Source organism: Zonotrichia albicollis, chromosome 4 (assembly GCF_047830755.1).
Source record: "Zonotrichia albicollis isolate bZonAlb1 chromosome 4, bZonAlb1.hap1, whole genome shotgun sequence".
In the NCBI taxonomy this organism is placed as follows: domain Eukaryota; kingdom Metazoa; phylum Chordata; class Aves; order Passeriformes; family Passerellidae; genus Zonotrichia; species Zonotrichia albicollis.
In genome coordinates, this window is record NC_133822.1 from 33,913,813 (window position 1) to 33,937,638 (window position 23,826).

Genomic DNA, 23,826 nt, shown 5'->3' on the forward strand with positions numbered 1-23,826 from the left:
AGCCATTGAAACCAAGTGTAAAGCAGCATATCTGGGTTTTTTAGGAAGAGGTCTGGGAATCTTGCAGCACTGTCTGTAGTGAAACCTTGTACCCTGAGGGCTTTTATTTGCTTTTGTGAAAATAATTTAAGAGCGGGAGGCTTAGTGGGAAATGTTGGCTTGTGACAAGGAAACAGAGGGGACCTTGTTCTAGTGACTGGCCTGGCTGACAAGGGCAGTTGTTTTCATGCTGTGGACCTTGGACCTCTGGGAAGCTGTGAGCTCCTTGGAGGGCATACTAGTGAATAAGGGAAACCCAGCCTGGGGTTACTGGGGAAAGAACTGCAGAGCAGCTTGGTGGAGCAGAAACAGCGACCTTTCCTTGTTGGAAAGGGAAAACAAGCTTTGAGAGCACTGGGTGAATGCCTGCAGGGCCCCAGCACCCTTGCTGCTGCTCTCATTCTCCCAGAGCTTTGCAACTGGGGTTTGGTATGGGGTTTAGTCTTGTTTGGGATATTTCTAAGTGAGTTTGAGTAGGAAAAAGCCCAAAGTCACCACTGTGAATAGCTCAATATGAGATCTAACAGTGGTGTTAGCTATGGTGGGACAGAGTACAGCCTCATGGGGTTTACCTTCTCCCCTCCAATCTCCAGTTCTTCTCTTTTCTTAAACTGATGTTCTTCAACAGCTTTATTTTGCTCATCATTTGCTGCTGTTTTTTGTTTGGGAGCAGCTAGAATGAAACCCTTTCCTTCATGTCCCCACTCCCCTGCTGTGTTTAAATGGCTTTATGGATCCTGCCAACTACCCATTAATTTGTAGTCAGTCTGGTCTGGAATGAAACATAACTTTTGGTGGCCCAACAAGCTGCCTTCCCTGTAGCCCTCTGCTTAGTTTTTGATCCCCTGTTATAGTCACAGGTTCCCCCAGGGTCTCTGAGGTGAAGCAGTTCAGGAAACCGGAAGAAAGAGCTTTGGCCAAGGGTGTTTATAAAAGATCCAGTCCTAAAGCAGATTAGAAGTGCTTTAAGCATGCCAGGGAAGGTTGTCCTCTCTGAATCTAGAAATCCACCACTGCAGCAGGGGGTGAGGGGGTCATGCCTGCTTCACCACGTGCTCCAACACCCTCGTTAGCGGCACTCGGGGACTGGGGCTTGTCCTTCTGCCTTACCTTTGATTCCTTTATGTAAGGAGGTTTTCTCTATTTAAGAGGAAAACACAGGCAAGTCTGGTGCCATTCCTGCTCAGTGGATAATCGCTTGGGACATGGTTATTTACCTGCCTTGAAACCCCCGCCCCCACAGGGGCCAAGTTGTTCCCTTCACACGTCAACGGGGCTCACTTGAGCCTAGATAAAGCTGGCTTGGTGCTATTCCTGTCAGCGAGGCTCCGTGCTGTGGCTGCACACCTAATGGCATTAGCCTTTCTTAGGTGTCTTCTTCTTGTACCTCAGCAGCAGCCTCTAAGGCAGCGCTTCCCTACCTGGGGAAGCAGCATCAGGTGTCACTGCCCCAGCTTTACCGTCCACAAAAGATGCGCCAGGCAGAGGTGCTCGGAGCTGGTGGTCTCCTGGTTCGGCAGTGCCCGAGGGAGGTGTTTCACAGAGCCTGGTGTCTACCCCCGTGCTGGTGCCCCTGCACCTCCCAAACGTGCTGCCAGTGAGACTGGCACTATCCAGACAGGGAAGTGGGGTGAAGGAAACACTGACACCAGAACACAGCATACCAGATCTGATTACAAAGAGTCTCTAATTGTTTGTGTTCTGTGTTATGACAATGCAGAAGGAAAAGGAGAGTCCTTGGCAGCCTCTTCAGAAGACTTTCTCCAGGGCTGGTTTGAAAGTGAGGAAAGAAGATTATTATTTTTTTCTTTTTGGTGTTTGGGCTGCTCTGAGCCTGTGTTGTACCAGCATGGGTGCAGGATGCAAGCAGACGTATCACTGGGTAGGTTGTGGACATATGTACATAGGGACCAGCTATTCTTATACCTCTCCCTCTTATTTCTTACATCTGCCTTTGTCCCAGTTTTCTGCTCCCCGCATCCCACCTACCCTCCCATGCTGAGGTGCTTGCACACAAGGCCAGTTTTATACATCCCTGTTCTCTGCCCGGGCTAGAAACTGTCCCTCTCCACCATCTGGTCAGCGTTGCAGCCGTCCCGTGCCAGCACCTCCCCGTCCCCTGCGGGACAGCCGCCTCCCTCCCCTCGCTGCTCCTCTGCCACATGGTTGGCCTCCTCGCTGGCCACCACCACGGCGTTGTCGGTGCTGTGGGCCGGCTGGTGGTTGTCGCTGCTGTGCTCCTCGGCTTCCTGCACGTCGGACTCCGCTTCCTCGGTGTCGCTCCCCGCTCCCGCTCCCGCAGTGGGGTTGTTCTCGGGGGGAGGCTCCTTCTTCCCTCGGTTCAGGCAGCAGTAGCTGGCCACACCCAGGAAGAGGGCGGAGAGCACGACCTCTGAGCCCGCCAGGTAGAAGATCACCTCATAGTTCTTGAGAGCATCGACCAGGCGGCCTGATGGTTGGAGAAGACATGAGATGATTGGAGAAGACATGAGATGGTTAAATTCAGCCTACGCACTCCTGCATGGACAGCCCAGTGCAGGTGGGCAACCCCTGCGTTTGTCTGAGGACCCATTCCTCAAGGGAACAGCAAGAAACCTGAATAACTAAAAATCACCCTGGGAAAGAGCTGCACTGTACTTCCAGGGAAAGTACCGTAATAGTGCATGGTTGGTGTTTTCCCTTGTTTGGACAAGCTTAAATAATTGTGACACTTTCATGGTGGGCCATCTTCTACTTGCCAAAGTGGGAAAAGCCTCTCATGATTTGGATAGGCCAGTCTCAGAAAAGAAAGTTTGAGAGGCATTGCTATTTCTTAAGCTATTATGTCAGGAAAACATTCTGAAGGGAAGAACAAGTTTCTCTTTGGCAGAGAAATCCCTCTGGTTGGCCCACACATGATGATTTCTGTGCCAGAGATATTCTCAATACATTTTCTGTACCCACTGGGGCTGGCAATGGAAGAAGAGGTCCCAGTCCTTGGGGAGCACAAACAGCTGCCTTGCTGCCATCAGGATGCAGCTGTGGAACCGCGCTCTTCTCCTGAATGCACATGTGACCCCAGTCGCTGCTGTGCTACAGAAACCAGCCCCAGGACACGCCGAGGTGCCTCCCAGAGCAGTCATGGGAGGCACGTGGTGCATTCCTGGGCAGGTGAATGTGGCCCTGTTCAGCCAAGCCGGATGGCGAGCGAGGACCCCCAGCGCGCGTGCGTGTGCGTGTGTGTGAGTGCAGCTTATCCTGTGCCAAACCCCCTCGGCCCCACGGAGCGGGAAGCAGCTCAGGAGGATTACACCAAACAAAGCCACTTTGTTCACCCCCCTTCTCCCAGCTGAGCACTGTTCTCCCCGAGTCCGAGCCATCAGGATTGTCAGAGTGCTCAGGCTTCCTGTGCCAGGGGGGTCCTGCAGCCCCCAGCACGACCTGGCTGCCCCCAGCACGGTTCTTCAGTGACCCTGCACTGTACATGTGCCACTGTATGGTCACACAGCACCAAGGCACAGCTGAGCTGAGGCAGGAGGGCTGAGGGATTCCTTTGTTGGCACCTCACTGGTGGGCCTTGCTCCTTGGGGCAAGGTGCTGTTAAATCCCCCTCTTCCCCAGTGATCTCTCTGCAGCTGCCTCCAAGACACATATTTCTTGACCCTCCCTGGCTTGGGACTTCTGACTGCCCCACAGCTTATACAGTGAGACAGGAATTATTGTCAGCATTTAAGAGGGTCCTCTCTTGGCTGCCAAATTTTACTTGAGAACTGGCTGGAATTGCTGAGGGCAGGTTTTACTCATAACTGTGGTTTGTGCGGAGGAAAAGACCATTCACACAAAGGTCTTCAATGATGGGCTTTAGCCTATGTGTTACAGCTGAAGGAAGGGAGTGCAAGAAACAACAGAGTGGTTCCTGCCTGGGGATTTTCCATAGTCTTGTCCCTGACTCTTCCTTGTGAATCAGGAAACTGTGCTTTGTTTGGAAATGAGCCTTGGGCATGATTTGGCTTTCTCACATGTGATCATTCACTTAACATTAATCTACACCAACATCCATTCACCAGCCTTTTTTTATGGGCTGTTTGTGGGGCCTGGACCTTACCAGGGTCTGTGACCTAGACTAGACTGGCTGAAAAGCTGTGAGTGTCTTAATCCTCTTAGAAAAATTACCAACAAATGCCTCGGGGGACTGTGCAAACTGTTTTGAATTGACTGACAGCAAAACACCTGTGCCTTGGAATTGGGATCCAAACAAATTGAGATCACTACTCACAGTGCCAATCAAAAGGCCAGGGACACCAAGGAGCATTTGAGATACACTTGCTTTGTCTTAATGAAGACTCGAAAAGGTTTGTCTGCAGCATGTGCCTGACCGTATCCTTAACATGGTTCTATGCAACATTCGTAGTGAAGGCTGAGATCAGTTCTCAGCTTCTAGAGCAAATTTAAAGTTGAGAAATAGGGTCTTTCTTCAAGTGCAGTGTCCGTGCCTGGTACCTGCAGTTCAGTGGAGCAGTGTTGGCCAAAAGAGGCACCTGCAGCAAGACACCTACCTGCAGAGGGTGGGCCGATGAGCACGGCGAAAGCCTCGATGAGCAGGACCAGCCCGATGGCGCTGGAGAACTTCTGGGAGCCGACGATGGCCATCAGCACCTCGAACTGCAGTGCCCCCACCATGCCGTAGGAGATGCCAAAGAAGACGCAGAAGATGACCAGCCCCGTGTAGTTGCTGGCCCTGGCGCTGCAGATGTCTGTCAAGCCGTTGAAGAGCATGGAGAAGCTGAACAGATAGGCCACGTGAGGGCGGACCCACTTCAGCCCTGCCACCATGCCACAGGCTGGGCGGGCAAAGATGTCTATGAAGCCGATGATGGAGAGCAAGAAAGCGGCCTCGGTGTCCGGGACGCCTGTGTCCTTGGCATAGTTGACCAGCAGTATGGGGGGCACGAAGAGACCCAGGACCAGGATGAACTTTGAAATGGTGTAAATGATAAACCCTCGGTTGGAGAAGATACTAAAATCCAGAAGCTTCTTTCCTTTCTTGGGCTTCTTCTTGACTTTCTTGCCCTTCTTGGTTCCATCTGTGGTGCTGATTCCCTCCTCTGACTTCCCTCCTATGGGCAGCATCTCCTTGGCTTCATATTTGTCCTGAGCTTTCCCCATCTTCTTCTTCATGCCCATATCCAGGGGTCTCATGACTGCCCCACAAGTGCAGCAGTTAAGCAGAAGGCCCCCCATGATAAGGAACCCTCCTCGCCAGCCAAACTTCTCCAGCAGGACTTGCCCCAGAGGAGAGAGGGAGGAGAGGAAGACAGGGCTCCCAGCAGCAGCTAGTCCATTGGCCAGAGGCCGGCGCTTGTCAAAGTAGGTGCCCAGCATGATCAGTGAGGGCTGGAAGTTCAGTGCCATACCCAGACCTACATGGAAGTGAGAGCCAGGAGTGCAAGAACATGAGATGTGTTTTGCAACAAGCTGAAAACTCCCTTCAGACTATCCTAGTCCTGAAGTCCCGCAATGGGATCAATGTATTCCTCACAACCCTCTGTGCCTTCGTGTTGGTGGATTGCCCCTGCAGGGGATGGGCTAAACCAGCCTGTCCTCCTGAAGCGGGTTTGAATCAGGTAATTGTGCTCACACTTAGGCAGGACCTGAGCCTTACACAGGAATTCTGCCTCTTTCCCCTGCCACTCTGTACTGATGCTGCCTACCACAGTCACCACGATCACTGAGCACCACCTAGGTTTCTTCTGTCTCTCAACCACAGGCCCCTGCTGTTTAGATCCAGCAGATGCATCTCTCACAGGTGCAACATTCAGGACTAGGTGCTTCCTATATTGTGTGCAAATAGGCTGGGGAGACCTGATACTAGACATGGCAGTGCTAGAGGAAAATACGACGTGGTTTTGGCTCTCCCCAGGTAAGCCTGTGTTTCCCCCCAAATCCCAAGGCTCTCACCTGTCAGCACGCCAGCTGTCAGATAAAGCTCAATGATGTTGGTGGTAAAAGATGCCAGAATCATGCCAGCAGAAGCCAGCAGCCCACCAATGAGCATCACGGGCCGGCAGCCAAACTGGTTCACCATGATGCTGCACACTGGTCCTAGGAGGAAGGAGAGGAGACAGAGCAGGTGACCAGGAGGGGACAGGACAGCTGGGAAGGGGCAGGCAGCCCAAGCAGGGCTCTCAGGGAGGATGAAGCTGCAATGATGGAGCTCACTCCTTGGCTGCTTAGGTACACGTCTGTTGGGCCTGGCCAAGGGAGAGGGGCTGGTTGTGTGGAGGCTTCTGTTCTGCCCTGCCTTTGGAGCCCTATTCCCTGGTGCTTGATGTGACAGGAGCAGTGCTTCAGCAGTGGGAGCAAACCCTGTATCAACCCCACTGTATGTGGGGTGACCCCTGAGGTCTCCTGGGGCAGAGGAAACAGGGATATGAGATGCAGCACACTTCCAGAAGAGAAGTGGTAGGACAATTGTATTCTGCATGGTGGTTCATGACCAGGCCAGTGAGCATGAGAGAGTCCATGGGACATGGTCTGGGCCCATGGCAGAGTGGGAGAGGTGTGAGCTGAGGAGGGGGAAGTGTGTCCAAGCATCACCTGTCCCGTAGAGCATGGCCAGCATGATGGAAGAGATCCAGGCCGTGTCACTGTAGCCCACGTGGAAATCTTTCATGAGCTCCTTGAAGTAGACACTGACGGCTTTGGGGAAGGCATAGGAGAAGCCGGTGATCACAAAGCAGCCAAGGAGCACGATCCAGCCCCAGCCACCATCCGGGGGCTTCACAGGAGCCGGCAGCTGCCCTTCTTCTGGGTCAGGTCTCCCCATCTTCTAACCTAGGAATGGAAAGGCAGGCTGGGAGGAAGTAGGGAAACAGAGAAAGTCTGCCGGTGCTGCAAGAGAGCAGAGCAGAACAGAGCAGAGGAACAAATATTTACTGCAAGGTTTCTCTCCATGGCCACCATCTCCAGGCTCTGAGAGGCTCATTGGGGGCCACATCTTCTCTTTGCACCTTGATCCTGCCAGGTGAGGTGAGATTGCTTTGGGGTGTGAGGTCATGCCTCAGCTGGGCAGAGGTGGGAAGCTCCCCTGAGGCTGGGGCAGCCCAGAGCTCCATAACCCTGGCCAAACACAGCCAAGCATTGTTGCAGTTCCCACCTGAGCCTGGAATGCTGCACCTGATGCAGCATCAGGATCTGCAGCACCCCCCTTGCTTCATATCCAGCCTTGCCTACAGATGGGGAGAGGCAAAGACCAGCAATGTGAACCCGTTTTGCTTACTAAAATCTGCCTTTGAGCCTCTCCCATGCTGGTCTGCTCCAGAGGGGAGTCCCCCAGGACCTGCCCTGGCACAGAAACCTCCAGCAGTGAGGCAAGGAGATCCATTAAGCCCTCAGTTCTTCCCTCTGGGAGGCCCCAGTGCATGGCACTCTCCTTCTCCCTCCCCTCCCCGCCCTCAGGGGCCAGATTTCCGAAATAGGTGAAGGGGGAGAGCACAAAAACCCGGTGGTTATTTGCATGCCAGAGAGATTAGGGCTCTGTACGTACACGGAGGGGCCGGAACAAAGCCTAAATGGGGAGAAGGAGGGAATTAAAGGGGATGTCTTGTGAGTTGCTCTCAGGGCTCTTAAGCTGCCCAGGAATTTTGCTCCAGCTGACTGCTGTGGGTATGTTTTTCCTTTCTCCCTTAGGTACCAGGTTCTGCCCCTTCTAGCACCATTTGCCACAGTTTCTTTGTCAGCCAGGATCATTTCCACACCTGCATGCAAAGCCATCACTAGACTTACACTACAGATGCTCCCAAGTAGGTTAGACAGGCATTCTGCACACCAGAGCTGGGCTTTTTTGGGTCTGGTTTGTCTCCTATCACTGTCTGGTGGCAGCACACTCCTGGCAAGGGTCCTCTCTCCTGCCCAGTTCTCGTGGCTGAAGGGCTGCAAGGTGGCAGCAGCATCCTCATCTCTTGGCACCAGCGGTTGTGGGAAATGCCAGGAGTCACAAATGGACTGGAGAGTGCTGAGGGGACAGGGACTGTCCTGTGGATGTGACACACATAGCTAGAACCTGGGAGCTTTGGATCTGGGTGCATTTCTCAAGGAAGGGCTTGTTCTTGGTGTCCTCCATGCAAAGGGGGTGAGTTGAGCTGATTCCCATAGTTGCTGTTGCTCTGGATGCTGAAGTGCAAATCCTTTAGACAAAAGTGTGGATGGCACAGAGGGCCCTTACTTGGCAAGAGTGGTCTTACTCCACAGCCACCCCCAGCCCTCCTTCCCCTCTCCAGGGGAAAAACAGAGTGCAGCACTCAGGTGCCTGCCTCCACCATGGGTCCCTGCAGCAGAGTTCCCCAAACTTTCAGGATGCTGTGAGCCACAATAAAGGGAGCTGAATCTGGCTCTGAGCATGGACTGGGGCTCAGTCTGGATGGCTATTTCCTAGCAGCTCTTGGGCTGATCCACTGGGGCCAGCACAGGCTACTCTAATCTCTCCCTCCCAGCCCAGGTCTCAGGGACTATGGCAAGGAACAGACACATGAATTGAAAACAGGGGGCTATAAAGATATTTTTAAGGCAAGGAATCCGTACAAGAACGAGAAGAATAATGATACCAGCTACCCATAACTATCTCTAGCTACCCACACCTCCCCATCTCGCCCTCACTGGTGTTTTCTGGATCACTGGCACCCTGACAGCCAGACTGAATGCCTCGCTCTGTTTCTGCCATTTTGGCCACTGCTCCTGTCCCAGCTCCAGCTGACTGACAAGCTGGATCCAGCTGTACAAAAGGTGACCAGATGCCAAAGCACGCTGATTTCTCAATCAGCTGGTGCTCCACCACTGCACCCTCTGCTGCACGCAGCTACTTCAAGTAAGAGCTGCCACCAAACCAAGCCTGAGAGGTTTTTCTCCAGCCTTGCTTTTCTTGAGCTCATCCTGCTCTGCAAATTAAATGAATCAGTCAAACCATTCCAATCCATCTTTCCCTCAACCCTGCTGCTCCCTGCCAGCATCCTAGCAAGAAAATATTTGTCTGTCTGTGACGTGCTCTTCAGAGGTTTTGTAGCACTGCCTGTCAATGATGAGCCCATGGCATCTGATTTTGAAGAGCACATTAGACAAATGTCTGTGAGTACTTGTTTGAGTCTGGAGCTGGAGGGCACCTCTGAGGAGCCACTTGCTCCGTGCTACAGAGCTGTACAGGAAAGCATGAAAGCACTTTTTCCTGCCTGCAGCTAGGTGTGGCTGCAAATGATGGGGTGCACCAGAGGAGCTCACCTGTGGCGATGCCTCCGAGGCCAATATGTCATGGCACACCTTGTAACAGCTCTGCTGGAGGTTTATCCCAGCTGTGAGCCAGGCAGCCCAGAGCTGCCTCGTTCCTAACACCATGACACACATGCTTCTCTGCTCACAGCAGCCACACCACATACCTGCTCCTGCCTTTGCTCACTATCATTTTGTCCCCAGTTAAGGAGCTTTATCCACGGGTAAGAACACAGTTTGTGAGTTCACATGCACCTAAAAGCTCATCAGCATGGGCACCTGCCCTTCCCCTTGCATCACAGGAAGGTGGGCCAGAGCAGAACTTGCGGCAGGTGGCTGCAAGAAGACTTGCACTGACCAGGCTGGAAGGGTGAAGAAGCCACAGCAGGTTCAGCTGGGGCTGCCAGTCCCTGGACACACACAGAGCACAGTGCAGACAGTGCTGGATAATGCCCAGAAAATCCCCACTGTGCTAGACAAGCTGCACCCAGGAGGGTCCACATAAATGCTCTTAGTGCCTCCATGCAGTACAGATGGGGTGGGGAGTCTATTTATTGAGGGCAAGGCCCACCGTTCACGCCACCAGCCTCTCCAACCCACAGACAACTCTCAGGAAAGCATTTTTTAGAGAATTAAATGAATGCAGGCCTGGGGTGGGTTGTTCCTCTTGGCTGCTGGGGCGAGGGTGCCAGCATCCCTCCACAGCACTGACCTGTGCAACGCAGCGATGGCCTCCGAGCACAAGCTGAGCCCCCGAGGGTTGAGCAGATCCCTCAGCAGCGCTTCCTTCTCCCACTGGCTGGCACTTCCCGGCTCTGGGTGAGGGTGCCTGGTTAGAAGGTCCTGCTGGATCTTTTCTCCATGGTGGGCACAGGACAATGCCTGCAGGAATCTAGCACCTGTCGAGCAGTCTCTTGTGCTCTGCTCCTTCCTTTGGAGCAGCTACGTCCTCACAAGACAGCTAATCCCCCTCTCAGCCTGCTTCCCTCCAGTTCCAGTGGTGCCCAGCAGAGCTGTCTGTGGCAGATCTGGGGGCACACCCTGTGTGGGGCACTCCCCTGCCTCCTGTGGGTGCCAGCAGTGTCCCACGGCACCCCCAGTGTGGATGTGGGTCAGGAGCTGCTTATGGCTCCAGGTCGGCAGAGACTAGCAGGTGCTGAGCGGGCAGAAAGCACTTCTCCACTTTTAAGAGGCTTTTCCAGCCAATGGGGACGAGGTGGCTGCCTGCCACAGCCCGAATCCCCCGGTAATCCCGCTGCCCAGGGGCTCCCTGCGTTTTCCCCAGCAGGGCAGGGCAGGCTGGCAGGGATGGATTCAGTCAGAGGGACCAAGAGAGGAAGAAGCGGGGTGAGGGTGAGGGGTGCTGGGGTGGGAGGCAGTGGAGGAAGAGACCATGTGCCCATGCTTCAGTAAGGTACCAAACAGGTAGAGCAGCTGCTTTTGAAGCCTTTGAGGCTTCCTCAGCTGCCAGCCATGATGGAGAAGCGGTGGTGGGGTTTTGCAGGGAATGTGCCCAGCAGAGAAGTGAGACAAGGTGGAGCAGCCAAGGAATCGCTGCCAGCCATGGCTCCAACTGCCAGATCCTGCCCACCCGGGCAGCTGAAGAGCCCTTTCAAAGCCAGCCTCCCCAGGGGCTGGCCCACAAGAGAGGGCTGGCAGGCACTGGGACCAGCCAGTCTCTGGCTGCTTGTGGGGGAACCCCTTTTACTTCCAGGGACGGGGCTGGGGCTCAGCCCAGGTGGGCTGTTGGGGAGGACAAGGCCTGGGCTGTAAAGCCCTGGAGCCCCTCAGCAGCAGGGGGGCAGCGGGGGCCTGGCCACACTCCCAGGCAGGGTTTAATGTCTATTAATAAGGCTAATCAGCTAAGCCATCGCTGGGGCTCCATCCCTCGCTCACGCTGCCGCTCCCGTGAGGGCTCCCCCAGCACACACCAGGTATTCCCGGATTGGTGAGGCCCCCACAAGCCCTAGGGAAATGTTTTTCCCCTGCCCTGAGCAGCCCTGGGGTGCCCAGAGCACACATTCCAGCAGTGGGTGAGGAGAAGGGGCCACAGGTCCTTGCTGCCCTCCGGCAACAGGATGGACAGGGGCACTCAGGGGGGCAGCCAGCAACGGGCAGTGCAGCCCTCCTGGTGCCCTCCACATCCACCCCAGACCCCTGGGCTGGTGCCTGCTCCATGTGGACTCACAGCACTGCAGTGTCTGACACCACGAGGGTGGGCAGCCACCATGGCCCCAGTGCTGGTGGGGGAGTGTCTGTCCTCCTCCCCCTGCATCCTGTGACTGAGGTGATGCCCCAGCCACTGAAATGGACACAGAAGATGCATTCTCCATTTTATTTTAAAAAACCCATCTATTTTCCACAGGACAGTACCTGAAGGAACAGGGCAGTGGTGCTGGACACTGTCACCTGCCCCTGCCTTGCCCCAGCACTGCCCAGCAAGGTGAGGGGCTGCATCTGGGGTGAGAAGAGGCAGGTGCTGCCGCAAATGGGCACAGTTGTCAAAAAGACCAAGATCAGACCCTGTCAGCTGGACCACTGGAAGCCTTCTTGTAGCCTTCTCTTTTGGAGTTCATTCTTCTGGTGGCAAAGGAACTGTTTGGTGACAGTTCTTCTCTGCCCACAGCAGGGGTAGCAATGATTCACCTTCAACATCCCAAGAGCACTGCCCTGGCTGCAGATGACCTTAGCCAGCCCTACCTCCAGCTCCAGCACCGTCCCCTCTCCCAGGCCACCAGCACCAGTAACAGCAGACTGCTCCCTCCCACTCAAGTACAGTAACAGCACAAGGGGAGGGAAGCAGGGATCAATCCAGAAAGGGCAGCAGAGATCTGCTCCTGGCTAAAGCACACCAGGCACCCAGGTGAGATGGGTGCCATGGTCCCAGAGGTATGGGAGGGGAAAAGAGAGTTCACTCCTGGAGTGGTAGCACTAGGCTGCTGCCCAGCTGGAGGTCACAGCACCGTCACTTCTCCTCCTCCCTCTCTGCTGGAGTCCTTCACTGCCCACAGCCCTGGTTCACCGGATGATGGGGGCCGAGCGGTCGTTGGTCACTGTGGGGCGCAGCTTGACTGTGGCAAAGGGGTTGGTACCTCTGGAATGGGAAAGGAAACAGGCAACCATCAGAAAGGCTGCAAATGCCATGCAGGGATGTCTGTGCCCGAGGAAGGGCCACTTAGTCCTGTGGCAATCACCTCCATGCCAAGGAGGACAGCATGGTAAAGTCAATTCCTGAGTGTGTTTTCTCCATCCTTAACACACCCTGCTGCACATTCCCATGTGGTTCTCCTTGGGATCTCCCGAGAGCTCCTCACCCTCCTTCTTCCAAGGGATGAGGAAGGGACACTGGCACATGGCTGTCCCTCATGACAGCACTCTACACACATAGAGTGTACACCAACCCTCCAACCAAGGAGTGGGAAGTGCAAAAAGGCCACGGCACCACACCAGAAACATGGAGACACCAACCCAGCTCCAGGAGGAAGAAAAACAGGGATTTATGGCAAGTCTCACCCCCACAGACCTGACTCATCAGAACTCAAAGCCACGTCCTTTTCTGCCTCAGCCCTTAGAAGCAGGCAGAGATGCGCAGTCGTGTAGCTCCACACTCAGGCTGTGAGCTGCTATTGTGACCCTTCCAGGATGGATGGGAAGGAGCATGTGGGTTTGGACACGTGCTCAGGGTGCTCAGCTCCTACCTCATTTTATCTGAGTCAGGATAGGACCTTCCCAATCAGCAGAGGGCAGAATGGACCACCTCTGCCTCCTGTCTTGGAAGGTAGGCTGTGCATCGCTTTTCCCTAGACACTTTCTTGTGGTGGCTCCCACATTTGATAATCCAAAAGATTAAATAATAATAGCATTGTAATAATACTCCCCTCTGTGTCATTTTTTATTCCAGATTATTCCAGAGTGGAGTTCCACATCTTACTCACCGTGGGAAGAGTTCAGGGGGCTGGTCAAACACTCCTGATTTCTGCAGTGAAGAGAAAAGCAGCAGTGAGAAATCTGGAGTAGGCAACGTGGAGAGAAGAGTGGGGCAGGACACACTGCACACATGGAGGAAGATTTCACAAAACACTTAGGTGAGTTAGGAGCCCAAGTCCTCTTAACAGGGCTCTGACTCCTTATTCAGTCAAGCTTTGCAAAAGTCCACAAATTCCCCATTGTAGATAACACCCTGAATATTGTTGTGGGGGGTTGTCCCTACACCACAGGTTCCTTACTCCCCTTGGACATCTTCCTTTGCTTTGGGGAAGAAAGGAGATGACTCAGATCCCCAAAATGTCATATCTGAAGAGCACAGCAAACAGTGACAGTCTGAGCTACATTTCACCCTCCAGCACAGCCAGAGATGCCCCCTCATGTTGCCCACACACCCTGGCAAAAAGTCTGTGGTCCATGCCCTGATGTGCTCCCTGCATCCACGGGGAACTCCAGAGCTGTACCTACCTACCCTGCATCACATATTACTGAAAAGTGGACAAACCTGATGGACAAAGTTGGACCTAGGCCCTGTGGCCCTTATTCTTGCCCAGTGGATAGTGAAGGATCAGTGAATCTGACATGCACAAGTACTCTGATGGCAGACAAGAAAGCCACACGTGGCTATCTGGCATCCAGTTGGGAAGTCACACCCACTTGTTTGTGGCTCAGCTGGGAGATGTCTTGGGCATACATTTAAAGCAAAGCTAAGTCTTTCCAAATTAGTCTTTCCCTGCTTTATAGAGAGGTTCCACACTCTGCCATGCTGTTCCAAATGCTGCACACTTTTCATGACTCAGTCCCAGGTCTATCCCTACACCCTAGCCCTGGGGCAGGATGAAAACCCAGTGACCCAGAGGGACAGGAAGGCTGCAGAGGCTGTTCCCCTGTGTTGTGCACCCTGAGGCTACCTGAAACCACAGAGCAGGACATAAAGGGGAAAAAAGAGTAATTAAATGTTGCAGTTTTCAGTTCTTTGAGACATTCAATTGCTCGCAACCTTGTGCTGGCCTGGAACCAGTTACTGTGGAAAAGATTTTCCAGTGAGACTGAGCAAGTCATGCCCCATGGGCAGCACTGTTCTTTCCTCCCCCAGGTCCTCACCTTTAACTTGGGTCTCCCAGTCAATTCCCTACTGCTGGAAGCAATGGTAAATGAAGGACTTCCTTCTCAGTATGCCATCCATAAACCATGAGTTGGACACAACTTGTTCTAAGGCTCCTAAATATAGCTGTACTGTGCCCTCGGCCTCTGCTCCCAGCTTTTCCCTTCCCCAGCTGTGAGTTTAAGCCAACCCTCGTCTGAATTTAAAAGGGGAACTCTATGAAACTCCTCTCCATTCTCTGAAGGGAGAAGAAGGATGGCATCTCTGTTAGCTGGTCACCCACTCCCAGACCAGCCTGATCACTCCATGGTCCTACTATTAGCAGAAAGAAGTGCTGCCCTGGAGCCACCAGAAATCAGGCTGGGAGGTCATGGAGAAAAGGACTGAACTGAAGGGTCCCTGGTGAGCAAAAAGAGAGAGAGATGAGAAGGGCAGGGGCAGAAAAGCAGTCCCTTGGGGGAGCAAAGCCAGGCACTGAGGGTCTGCACACAACAGGAAGACTGGCAGGGGTCATCAGACAGGGTGGCATGTGAACAGACTAGGTGAGAAAGACTGGTGCTAGCAAGACTCAGGAAAGCAGCAGGTCCCTTCACCAACATCAGAAAGGTGATTTTCTGTCTCTACAGGCCAAAGCAGAACAGGTGTGCCTTGGAGGATGAAAGCCAGATGGGGCCCCCTTCACACACACCCACCACAGTGTCGCTGCTGCTGCTGCACTCACCTTGGAGCCAGAAGTGACTGGGGTGACCACCCCGCTCTGGTGGCTGCTGGCACCCACCGACAGGGGAGGTGGGGTGGGCACGCTGGGCTGGGCAGCAGCAGGCCAGTAACTGCTGGAGGATGGAGTGCTGGGACGGTCCAGGATGTCATCCATGCTGTGACTGCTCCGCAGCGGGAAGGACCTGAGCAAAGCAGAGGACAGTGAGGTGGGAGCCAGAGAGCAGGGATCAGGGAGCAGCACAGGTGCTGGCACAACATGGGATGTCTCTGGAGGAAATGCAGGTGTCTTGGACTGGCCCAGCTGCAAGAACCTTGGAGATGAGATTGCACAGGTTGTGGGAGCTGCCTAGGGGAGCCTGTGAGGTCCCAGGGCACAACGAGGCTCTTGGCAGGTCCTGCAGCATGGGAGCCCTGCAGCTCTCCATGGGCACACTTTGAACAATTACCCCACTGGATTTGTGGTGTACCAGGAGCTCTGCCTGGCCAGTTGCCATCCTGTTACCTGGTGTCTGGCTCCTCCATCTCCCTTGTATTCTCCAAAGGCTTGACATAAGCTTCAGGGAACCAGCCACACCTAGGGCACAGGAACAGAGCCAAATGAGGTCCAGGCAGCCATGGTTTGTGGTTCTTCAGATCTGTTTGCCAAACACTTTTGATCTGCACCCATCTCACACATCAATCAAGCCACATTTGCCACTACCATGTGTGACAGAGCTCCTGCACTTCTGTCACCTATAGATGGGGCACAGGGCTTATCGTGGGATGGACCTTGAGCTTGGAGCAGGACTCACTTATCTCAGGAGCTGTGCAAAACCTGGGAGCAATGCTGGTGCAATCCAGCAAGAGACACTCCAACCAACCACAATCACAAGGAAGCTGTGGAAAACTCATCCAGGGATTTTACAGCAGCTCCACTCCAGAAACAGCTGCCCAAAGAAAGGCACTGCTTTTTTTCATCTCACATCTGTGAGCATTCCTGCAGACCACATCCTCTATGGAACGGGGCAGGCTTTACACACAGATATTGGCTGCCAGAGCCACTGCCAGTAATTCAGTAAGTGCTGGGTGCAGCAGTTTCCGTGCCCTGCCTGTGCTGGAGGCTGTGGCAGCAGTTGCAGCGTGAGCTAAGAAATGCCAGGCCTCTCAGGTAACTCCAGCAGTTCGTGGCCCTGAGCTGGATCCCATGACAGGAGTCACTCAGTCATGCAGGCCAGGAGGGGCTCACTGCATCCCTGGCTCTTCCACCCAGAGCCCCCGGAGGTTCCCCAGGCAGCCCATCCACGCCAGCCCTGCCACAGCGCATCTCCTTGGCACGGAAAGCCCGCATCCCTGAGGACACAGCGCTGCCCCACTGCGACGGTGGGTGGGACACGGTGCCCAGGCCACACCAGGAGGCGAAGAGGGTGGTCATTTTGGACTTAACCCTTCCAGCTCCAGACTCAACAAGCCTGTGTCCGTCCACTTTACGGCAGCAGCGTCACGTACGTGGATGAGCCCTCCAGCTTGCCGTAGAGCCAGCCATTCTGTGCCTCCGGCCTCAGCACCGAGATGACATCCCCGGGCTCGAACGGCAGCAGGGTCCGGTTGGCGCCCGTCGTGTGGGGCACGATGGCCTGGACCCTCGTGGTGCCACCACTCCTCTTCCTGCCCTCGCTGCCGGCGCTGGCCTCGCCAAAGGAGCCCGAACGGGACGTGCGGCCCGCGGGCAGCAAACCTGCGGGGAGGCACCCAAGGGTCTGGCTGGAGGCTGGCACCCTCCTGCAGGGCCCTGCTCCTCAAAGGGACCACTGCTTTCCCAGTCAAGGAATTGCTCTAGGGGAGGAGCAGATGCCCTTTCAAAGCACGGGAAACGCAGGGTGAGCATCCTGCAGGAGACAATCCACTCAAGCCAAACCCATTTGTTTTGCACTGTGTCCTCTCGGGCCAAATGCCCAGAGCATAAGCACTGCATGCCCTGGCTGATGCCCTCCCTGCCTGACAATCCTCTTCCTGACCTGCTAGAGCTACTGATTATTTGGGTAATTTCTCTCTCTCTCCCTGTCCTTTTTTTACTTCTTTTACAAACTTTAGGCTAAAATTTCTCAGGAAGGAAAAGCAGGTGTGTCACAGGTTAAGCGGCTGGGTTTCATAGGGCAAGCTAATATTTAATCTGGTAGTATGAGAGAAGGTGGTTTACTAAAATGGGAATTCTAGCAAGAACCAGTTCTTGTAGTTCGAGGAGCCTTGAAAATTGTACATTCATAGGTTCCCCACCTCACACAGCCTGGCCTTGCCCTGGATGGACTCTGCCCTGAAGGCTGAGCTCACTTTCTACTTCAGCCTTGCCCTCTGCAGCTCCCATAGGTGCTGTCCTCTCACCATGCCCAGGAGCATGGCTGAGGTCTGGTGCTCTGGTAGAGTGGTGGTCCCTTCCCAAACCCAACCCTCTCCCCAGAGAGGTCCAGCCCCTGTGTGTCCCCACAGCACTGCTCCCAGAAGTGGGTCATACTGGCTGCCGACGGTGTCCTCCGCATTGGCCGCCTGGGAGACTCTGGCTGAGGAGACATTCTCATTTCTGGAGGGTCTGGAGAGAAGATGCTGGATCTGCTCCCAGTCATAGAAGAAGCAAAGTCCCCAAGAGGTCTCTGGGGCTGTTGGAAAGAAAGGGGATTGAACACACATCCATGAAGGCTGTGTTAGGCAGGAGATGCCCTGAGAGATATGCAGTCCCTCTTGGAAAGCCAAACTCAGCACATTCCTCCACTGCAGCCCACACACAGGCTCCTCTTCCTCTTGGCCAGGAAAGGTCACTGGAGATGGACAAGGCACCATGGTTGGCCAAGGACTGACCTTGCCCTGCAGCCTCACCACCAAAGAGCCATTGAATATTTTGGGTTGGAACAGACATTTAAAGGCCATCTAGTCCAACCATGTGAAATGAGCAAGGATGTCTTCAATTAGATCAGGTTGCTCACAGCTCAGTTCAGCCTGAGCTTGAACGTTTCCAGAGATGGGGCATCCACCACCTCTCTGGGCAACCTGTTCCAGTATCTCCCCAAACGAAGTTAAGCTGTCCGTGGCTCCTCACCATCTCGAGGTGGGTGGGCGTGAGCCGTCCTGGTGGGTATCCCTGGCCGTGGGAGGCTGAGAGCAGCCCCTGGGGGTGGCTGTTTGAGGGGTTACGGCTGGCTTCCAGCTGCTCCTTCCACCGCGGTGCCTTGCTCTGGATCATGCCCCGAGCCTGGGGAGAAACAGACAAGAGGGGATGATGGGCAGGCAGACCAGATACAGAGGAAGCCTAGGGCTTATACATGCATGAGAGACCAGGTCCTCCCAAAATGAGGCCCGTGGGAATGGCCAAGCAGCTCCCTGCAGGCAGGAATTTCCAGGATGGCACCCTCCAGCAGAGATCTCCCGGCCCCAAAGACCCTGCTAATAAACACCTACAGCACCTTTCTCTCCTCCATCACTCACACACCCAGCTAACCCCATGCCAGCACCACGCTCAGCCCCAGACATGTTCTCCCAGCTTAGTACAGCCAGCCTGAAACTCACAGCAAGAACCAGAGCAGTTTCCTGCCCAGTCCGTGTGCAGGTGCGTCCTTCACCTGAGGGATGGCTCAGCCCTGGCTCCCTCCTGCCTGCACGCTCCCCCTCCAGCCCTGCTGTCCGCTCCCCCAGCTCTGCTCCCCAGCCTGACACGGCTGTACCCTGCTGTAGAACTGGAGCAGAGTGTTGTAGAGCAGCTGGTGCTTTTCTGCCAGGAAGCGGTAGCGGCGTTTCTCCTCCAGCTCCGCCTCCCTCTGGCTCTCAGAGACGAACGCCTGCATCTCCGAGCGCAGCCGCATCACGTTCTCCTGTCACCGGGAAAGAAGGGAGAAAGGGATCAGTGAAAATCCAACAGAGCAGACTCAGGGGAAGGGTGTGAAGGGGTCATCATGTCTATCAGCTTCCCAGTCCTCTTGCATTGCTGCAGCAGCAGAGAGGAGCTAGAGCAGAGCGCTGGTGATTAAGTCCTTCCTTCCTGAGGCTTCCTAAATGAGGAAAGGGCTTGGCAGGACTGACCACAGGTCAGTAGCACCCTGTAGAACAGGAGTCTCCTACTTTCCAGATAAGCCTGCTGCCTTTTGAACATCGGGGCAACCCCTTGGCTAAGGCTGCTGAGAAATCAGCCCTGGTTCCCGAGAAATCCTCCAGTTCTTATCACCAACTCCCCTCCTGCAATCACTGCTCACCTTCATCTCCCGGGCATTTTTGTCACGAGCCCTCTCCATTCTCCACAGCTCTGCCATGCACTTGTCCAGGTTGGTGGCTCTTCGCTGGTATTCCAGCTCATACTGCTTCTGGCTCTCCTGCCAGGGAGAAAACAGGCTCAGCGAGGAGCCAGAGACCCAGCCACACTGAGAGGCAGCAAGGGTCCTGCTCTGATGGGCAGTTGGGCTTCTGAGCCCACCTGCAATCAGGCTTCACCTGGACCTGTTACAAAATGCCTTTCTTTTAGTTTTTAATGGCTCAAGAGTGCTGATGAATCTCCAGATCTCAGGAGCAAGGATTGCCACCCAGCTGCCCAGCCCTGGGTCCCAAGGCCTCTGTCTTCCTCTGTGACACCACCCACCAGCACGGCCAGCTGGGCCACAGCAGCACAGGAGCCACAGACCAGCAGAGCCTGGGATTTGGGGAAGCTGAGAACTCTGCTTCTGGAATGCTGTCTCGCAGCCCCACTGAAGCATTTGGCAAAACCCACTGCACAAAGAACAGCCACCTGCCCTCTTTTAGTTCTCCATCATCAGCTGAACAGGGGGAGTTTGTTCCATGGTGGGAGAAAGCAAGACCCCCTATCCCCTGCTGAGAAGAATTACGGAACCACCTCAAGTGTTGAAGCAAAAACCCTTGGGTGAAGGGGAGAGATAAACAAGGAGAGCTGAGGAGGAGACAGGGGTTCACACTTACACTGATAAACTGCACATCCATTTTGCTGTTCTTCTCCATGTGCTGCAGCAGGTCCACGTGGAAGGTCTGAGCCTGAAAGAGGGGAGGGAGCCATCACCCTTATCCCTTCACCATATGGGATATTGCATGCACTGTGATAAAGGGCACTGAAATATTCAAGGGGTGGCTCATAAAACTTGCAGAGCAAGTGACTCGCTGGCAGGCTCTGGGCATGCCAGCCCTGTGACCCTCCTCTGCCACGTGCAGCAGGGAGGCAGGCACCTGCCTGCAGGCATGTGTGAGGGCAGCTGATGGGGTCAGTATGGTAAATGCTGATAAGCTGTATTGAAGGAAAGCACTTTATTCTCCACCTCCACCAGCCCTTGGGAAAACCACTCACCACAACTTCCAAATCAGAGCTCAGTAGTCTCTGTGTGTCAGACATCTGCATCAGAATTTCACCTTGAGGGAAAAAGACAGAAGGTGAAAAAGTTCTGTGGCCATTTTCTCATGTGCCTAAGGAGGCAGACCAGCAGCATGCAGCTCAGGCTGATGAGCTTTCACATGGCTGTGAAAGTCCAAGAGATATCACCAAGCACTGCTCTCTGCACCCTGGTAGCCCTCCCTGGGCAGGCACTGCCAATGCAGGGTTACCCCAGCCCTCGTGATGGCTGGGCCGGGGCTCTGCTGCAGCCCCAGTGTCAGAGACAGCCTCGCCTCTGCCACGGGCTCTGGTGCTGGGTTTCTGCTCTGCCACAGCCCCCACAGGCCCCATCTCTAACCCCAAAGGCTCCCCAGCTGCGCTGCACATTTCTGGTGTCCTGTGGAAGGCAGCTCCAGACCCGCTCCGATGCTGTGCATGGACCCACTTCCCTGGGCTGGCCTTATGAAACCAGGAAAGGCAGAGACTGATAACAGGGAGCAGAGGAGCCAGCTGGGAGGTGCAGATGACAAGAAGAGTCTGCAGAAGGGGCACATCTGCTGGAAGTTTTTTGCTGAAACATTTAGCAGTGGAGCAGTTCCCTGACCACGTTTTCAGGCTGCAGAGTGATTTACACTGCTGAGTGTGAGTCCCTCAGCCCCAAGCTGCCATTCCAGCCAGTTGCAGGCTCAGGAGGACAAAACCCCACCAGTTGTTGTCAGTGCATGCTCCCTGGCTTTTCCCTCACACCCTCAAGGAGGAGAAAAATGCTTCCTCTGTGATGAAAATTTCATCTCTGGGGGCAGGATGCCTCAATAGGGACTGGTTTCTGTGAGAGGTCCATACATGGAGGACTATATCACAGGAGCTGAGCTCACTCACTTATCTCAGAGAGATACAGGGAAGACCGCTGGGACTGTGAGAAATATTCAAGGACACACAGTAAATTTGACTGTCACCACCTGGCAGAGCCTGGTACAGAGAGACACCATTTAGAGGAGCTGTCTTTCTTGCCCCAGTACCTGGAAGTGGACCGACTAAGGGAGAAGGTCAAAAAGAGGTAACTGTGGCTCACCACAGGAGAGAAGATGATGTGCAGGAGAGCCTTACCCAGCATGTGTGAGGTGGAACTCTGCAGTGCCTGCTCCCCAATCTTCTCAATTGCCTTAAAATACACTTCAGCTGCTTTGGATAGTGCTGTGGGGAGAGGAGAGGGGTGGTAAGGGTCCAGCCTGCCTTCCCACCACCACCAGCTCCAGCAAGCAGCACACAGAACTGCCACCTCCTGGTACTTTTCCTATAGGCCCCCATTTCTCCCCATCAGGAGTGGGTCCTGGAGCTGAACAGTGCTTCAGAGCAGCTCAAGACATGTTAGAGGTGGCAGAGCAGCAGCCCTGTCCTGGATGAGGAGATGGGGGTGCCCAGGCTGGAGGCAGCACTGTGGCCTGGAGTCCCTGTGGGACCCCACTCACCGTGGAAGGCACGCAGGTAGTTGTTGCCCAGGTACACCAGGTTCTCCAGCGCAGGGTTGAACTGCTCCAGGATACTCTGTGGCCAGGCAGAAGCACGTTAATGCCATTGCTCCTCATGCCCAGAGAGCTCAGCAGGACAAGGCTCCTGGGCTGTGGTTTGGCTGGGTGAGAGCCCCCTCTGGAGCACTGGAACCAGACAAGGTCCAGCCAAGCACAGCCAGTCCTTGCATCGGGGCTGGCCAGCAACCTCAGCTGCCCTGAGCCTTCCCAAGGCAGCCAGGAGAGGGGCTGCAAGGCAGCCCCCTGCACAGCCAAGGGGTTGCCTAGATGAGGATGGCTTTCTCCCAGGGGCCCACACCCACTGCAGGCAGGGGAGAAACTGCAAGGGGGTCTGAGCTGCCTTTTCCTTCATCCCTTCTGAGCAAGCCAGCCACTGCTTATCCAGGCATGAACACAACCCTTTCCTGGCCAGGATGTGCTGCACTGCCAGACTCAGCAGCTTAGTAAGAGAAGGGGTGGACAACCAGCTTCTCTGCTTTTGTTTGCATTTATCTAAGGTGTCCATTGACTACAGAAGACCAGCGACTGGAATAAGCAATTCCTCACTTCTGTCAGCCCTCCTCTCTTGGTTCAGCCCTGGTGTGTGCAGGGAAGCACTTATGAGATCAGAGACTCTTTCAAGGGAGGGGCAAACCAGCCCATCGATGTTCCTGCCAGCAACCAAGGTGTGCCACCCTCCATGCTCCATGTCCAAACCACCCTGCCTGCCCAGTTCCTTCCTGAACCTGTCCTTAGGAACCACACCACCCTCTCCTCCGGCTCCCAAACAGGGATGCCTCAACAGGGACTGGTTGAGGCAAACTGGTCCCAAACACAGCCCAGAGTCCACAGGAGCTGCTGCAGTTCAGCCTGTGAATGGATTCAGCCCTCAGCTGGCCACCCAAGGGAGCCTTTGGCAGAAAACACCCATCTCCCACCAACACATCCCCCATACAGTCAGGAGCTGCCTTTGGTGCCAACACTCACCTTATAGATGGAGATGGTGGATCTGTAGGACAGATCCATCTCTGGAGCCTATTCGCTCTCCCACAGAGAAGCAAGGAGCAAAGGAGAACAAGGTGCTTTTCTGGCCTGAAGGACTCTGCTCCTGCACAGCGAGCTGGATGGAAGGAGCCTGTCACCAGCAAGGAAGGACAGCAGGAAGACAGAGATGTGGTACAAAGGGAGCACTGATGGAGTTTAATAATTCACCAGCCGAGAGGCTGGAACTTGATCTCTGGAAGTAACCAGACTCTGGGGGGGAGAGAGGAATCCTGCGACAGCCAGCAAGGACATGTGACTGCCTCTCTGCATTATTGATTGCCAGCCTGGTGCCCAGCCCTGCCTGTCCTGACACCTGCAGTGCCAGCCACCTGCCCGAGCCACTGCCGTATGGCTCACTGTCCCAGCCCTGCCACGGCTCCGACGGGGCTCGCTGTGCAGGGAAACCGAGTGAGGCGTGCTCAGGTCCCCCTCACACAGGCTCCTCGCAGGTCAGGAGAGCCTTGTCAGCTGGTGATCACAGGCAGCAAAGAGCAGCAAGCAGGGGGGAACCCAAGGAAAACTCTACACAAATTTCAGCTCTCCCCTGCCCATATTCCCCCACCCCAGGCTTCAGCCCTCTGGCTCTTAGCCTCCCTTCCACTCCCACTCTCAGGGAAACTCAACAGCAGGAACAGGCTTCTGTCTGAACCCTTCTCCACGTTTCACCTCTGGTGAGCTGGGACCAGCACTGCCATCGTGATTTCTTCTGGGCACGTGCATGGGAAGAGATGGATCAAGCAAAACCAATAGAACAGTAGTTCTATTTTTTTAAGCCTGGACAGCTCCAAGAGGATCCTCATACTGCAGCTGGTCCAAAGCCTCTCCACTCCGGTTGCAACTGCTGTGGGGTAGTCAGC

General features: G+C 54.7%; 2 protein-coding genes across 2 annotated transcripts; both read right to left on the bottom strand.

The window, feature by feature from the left end:
- Nucleotides 1–1,737: 1,737 nt before the first annotated feature.
- SLC16A8 (solute carrier family 16 member 8) lies at nt 1,738–6,844 on the bottom strand. Its single transcript, XM_026794537.2, has 4 exons — nt 6,616–6,844; nt 5,977–6,120; nt 4,575–5,438; nt 1,738–2,488 (listed from the first exon to the last, which is right to left on the bottom strand). Exons 1-4 carry the CDS (start codon nt 6,842–6,844, stop codon nt 2,091–2,093), a joined length of 1,635 nt encoding a protein of 544 aa, XP_026650338.1. The 3' UTR covers nt 1,738–2,090.
- Nucleotides 6,845–11,604: 4,760 nt separating this feature from the next.
- BAIAP2L2 (BAR/IMD domain containing adaptor protein 2 like 2) lies at nt 11,605–23,511 on the bottom strand. Its single transcript, XM_005488609.4, has 14 exons — nt 22,913–23,511; nt 21,887–21,962; nt 21,525–21,611; nt 20,394–20,455; nt 20,015–20,086; nt 19,300–19,416; nt 18,775–18,921; nt 18,153–18,305; nt 17,574–17,715; nt 16,571–16,799; nt 15,588–15,659; nt 15,087–15,267; nt 13,212–13,252; nt 11,605–12,370 (listed from the first exon to the last, which is right to left on the bottom strand). Exons 1-14 carry the CDS (start codon nt 22,949–22,951, stop codon nt 12,295–12,297), a joined length of 1,494 nt encoding a protein of 497 aa, XP_005488666.1. The 5' UTR covers nt 22,952–23,511; the 3' UTR covers nt 11,605–12,294.
- Nucleotides 23,512–23,826: the final 315 nt, after the last annotated feature.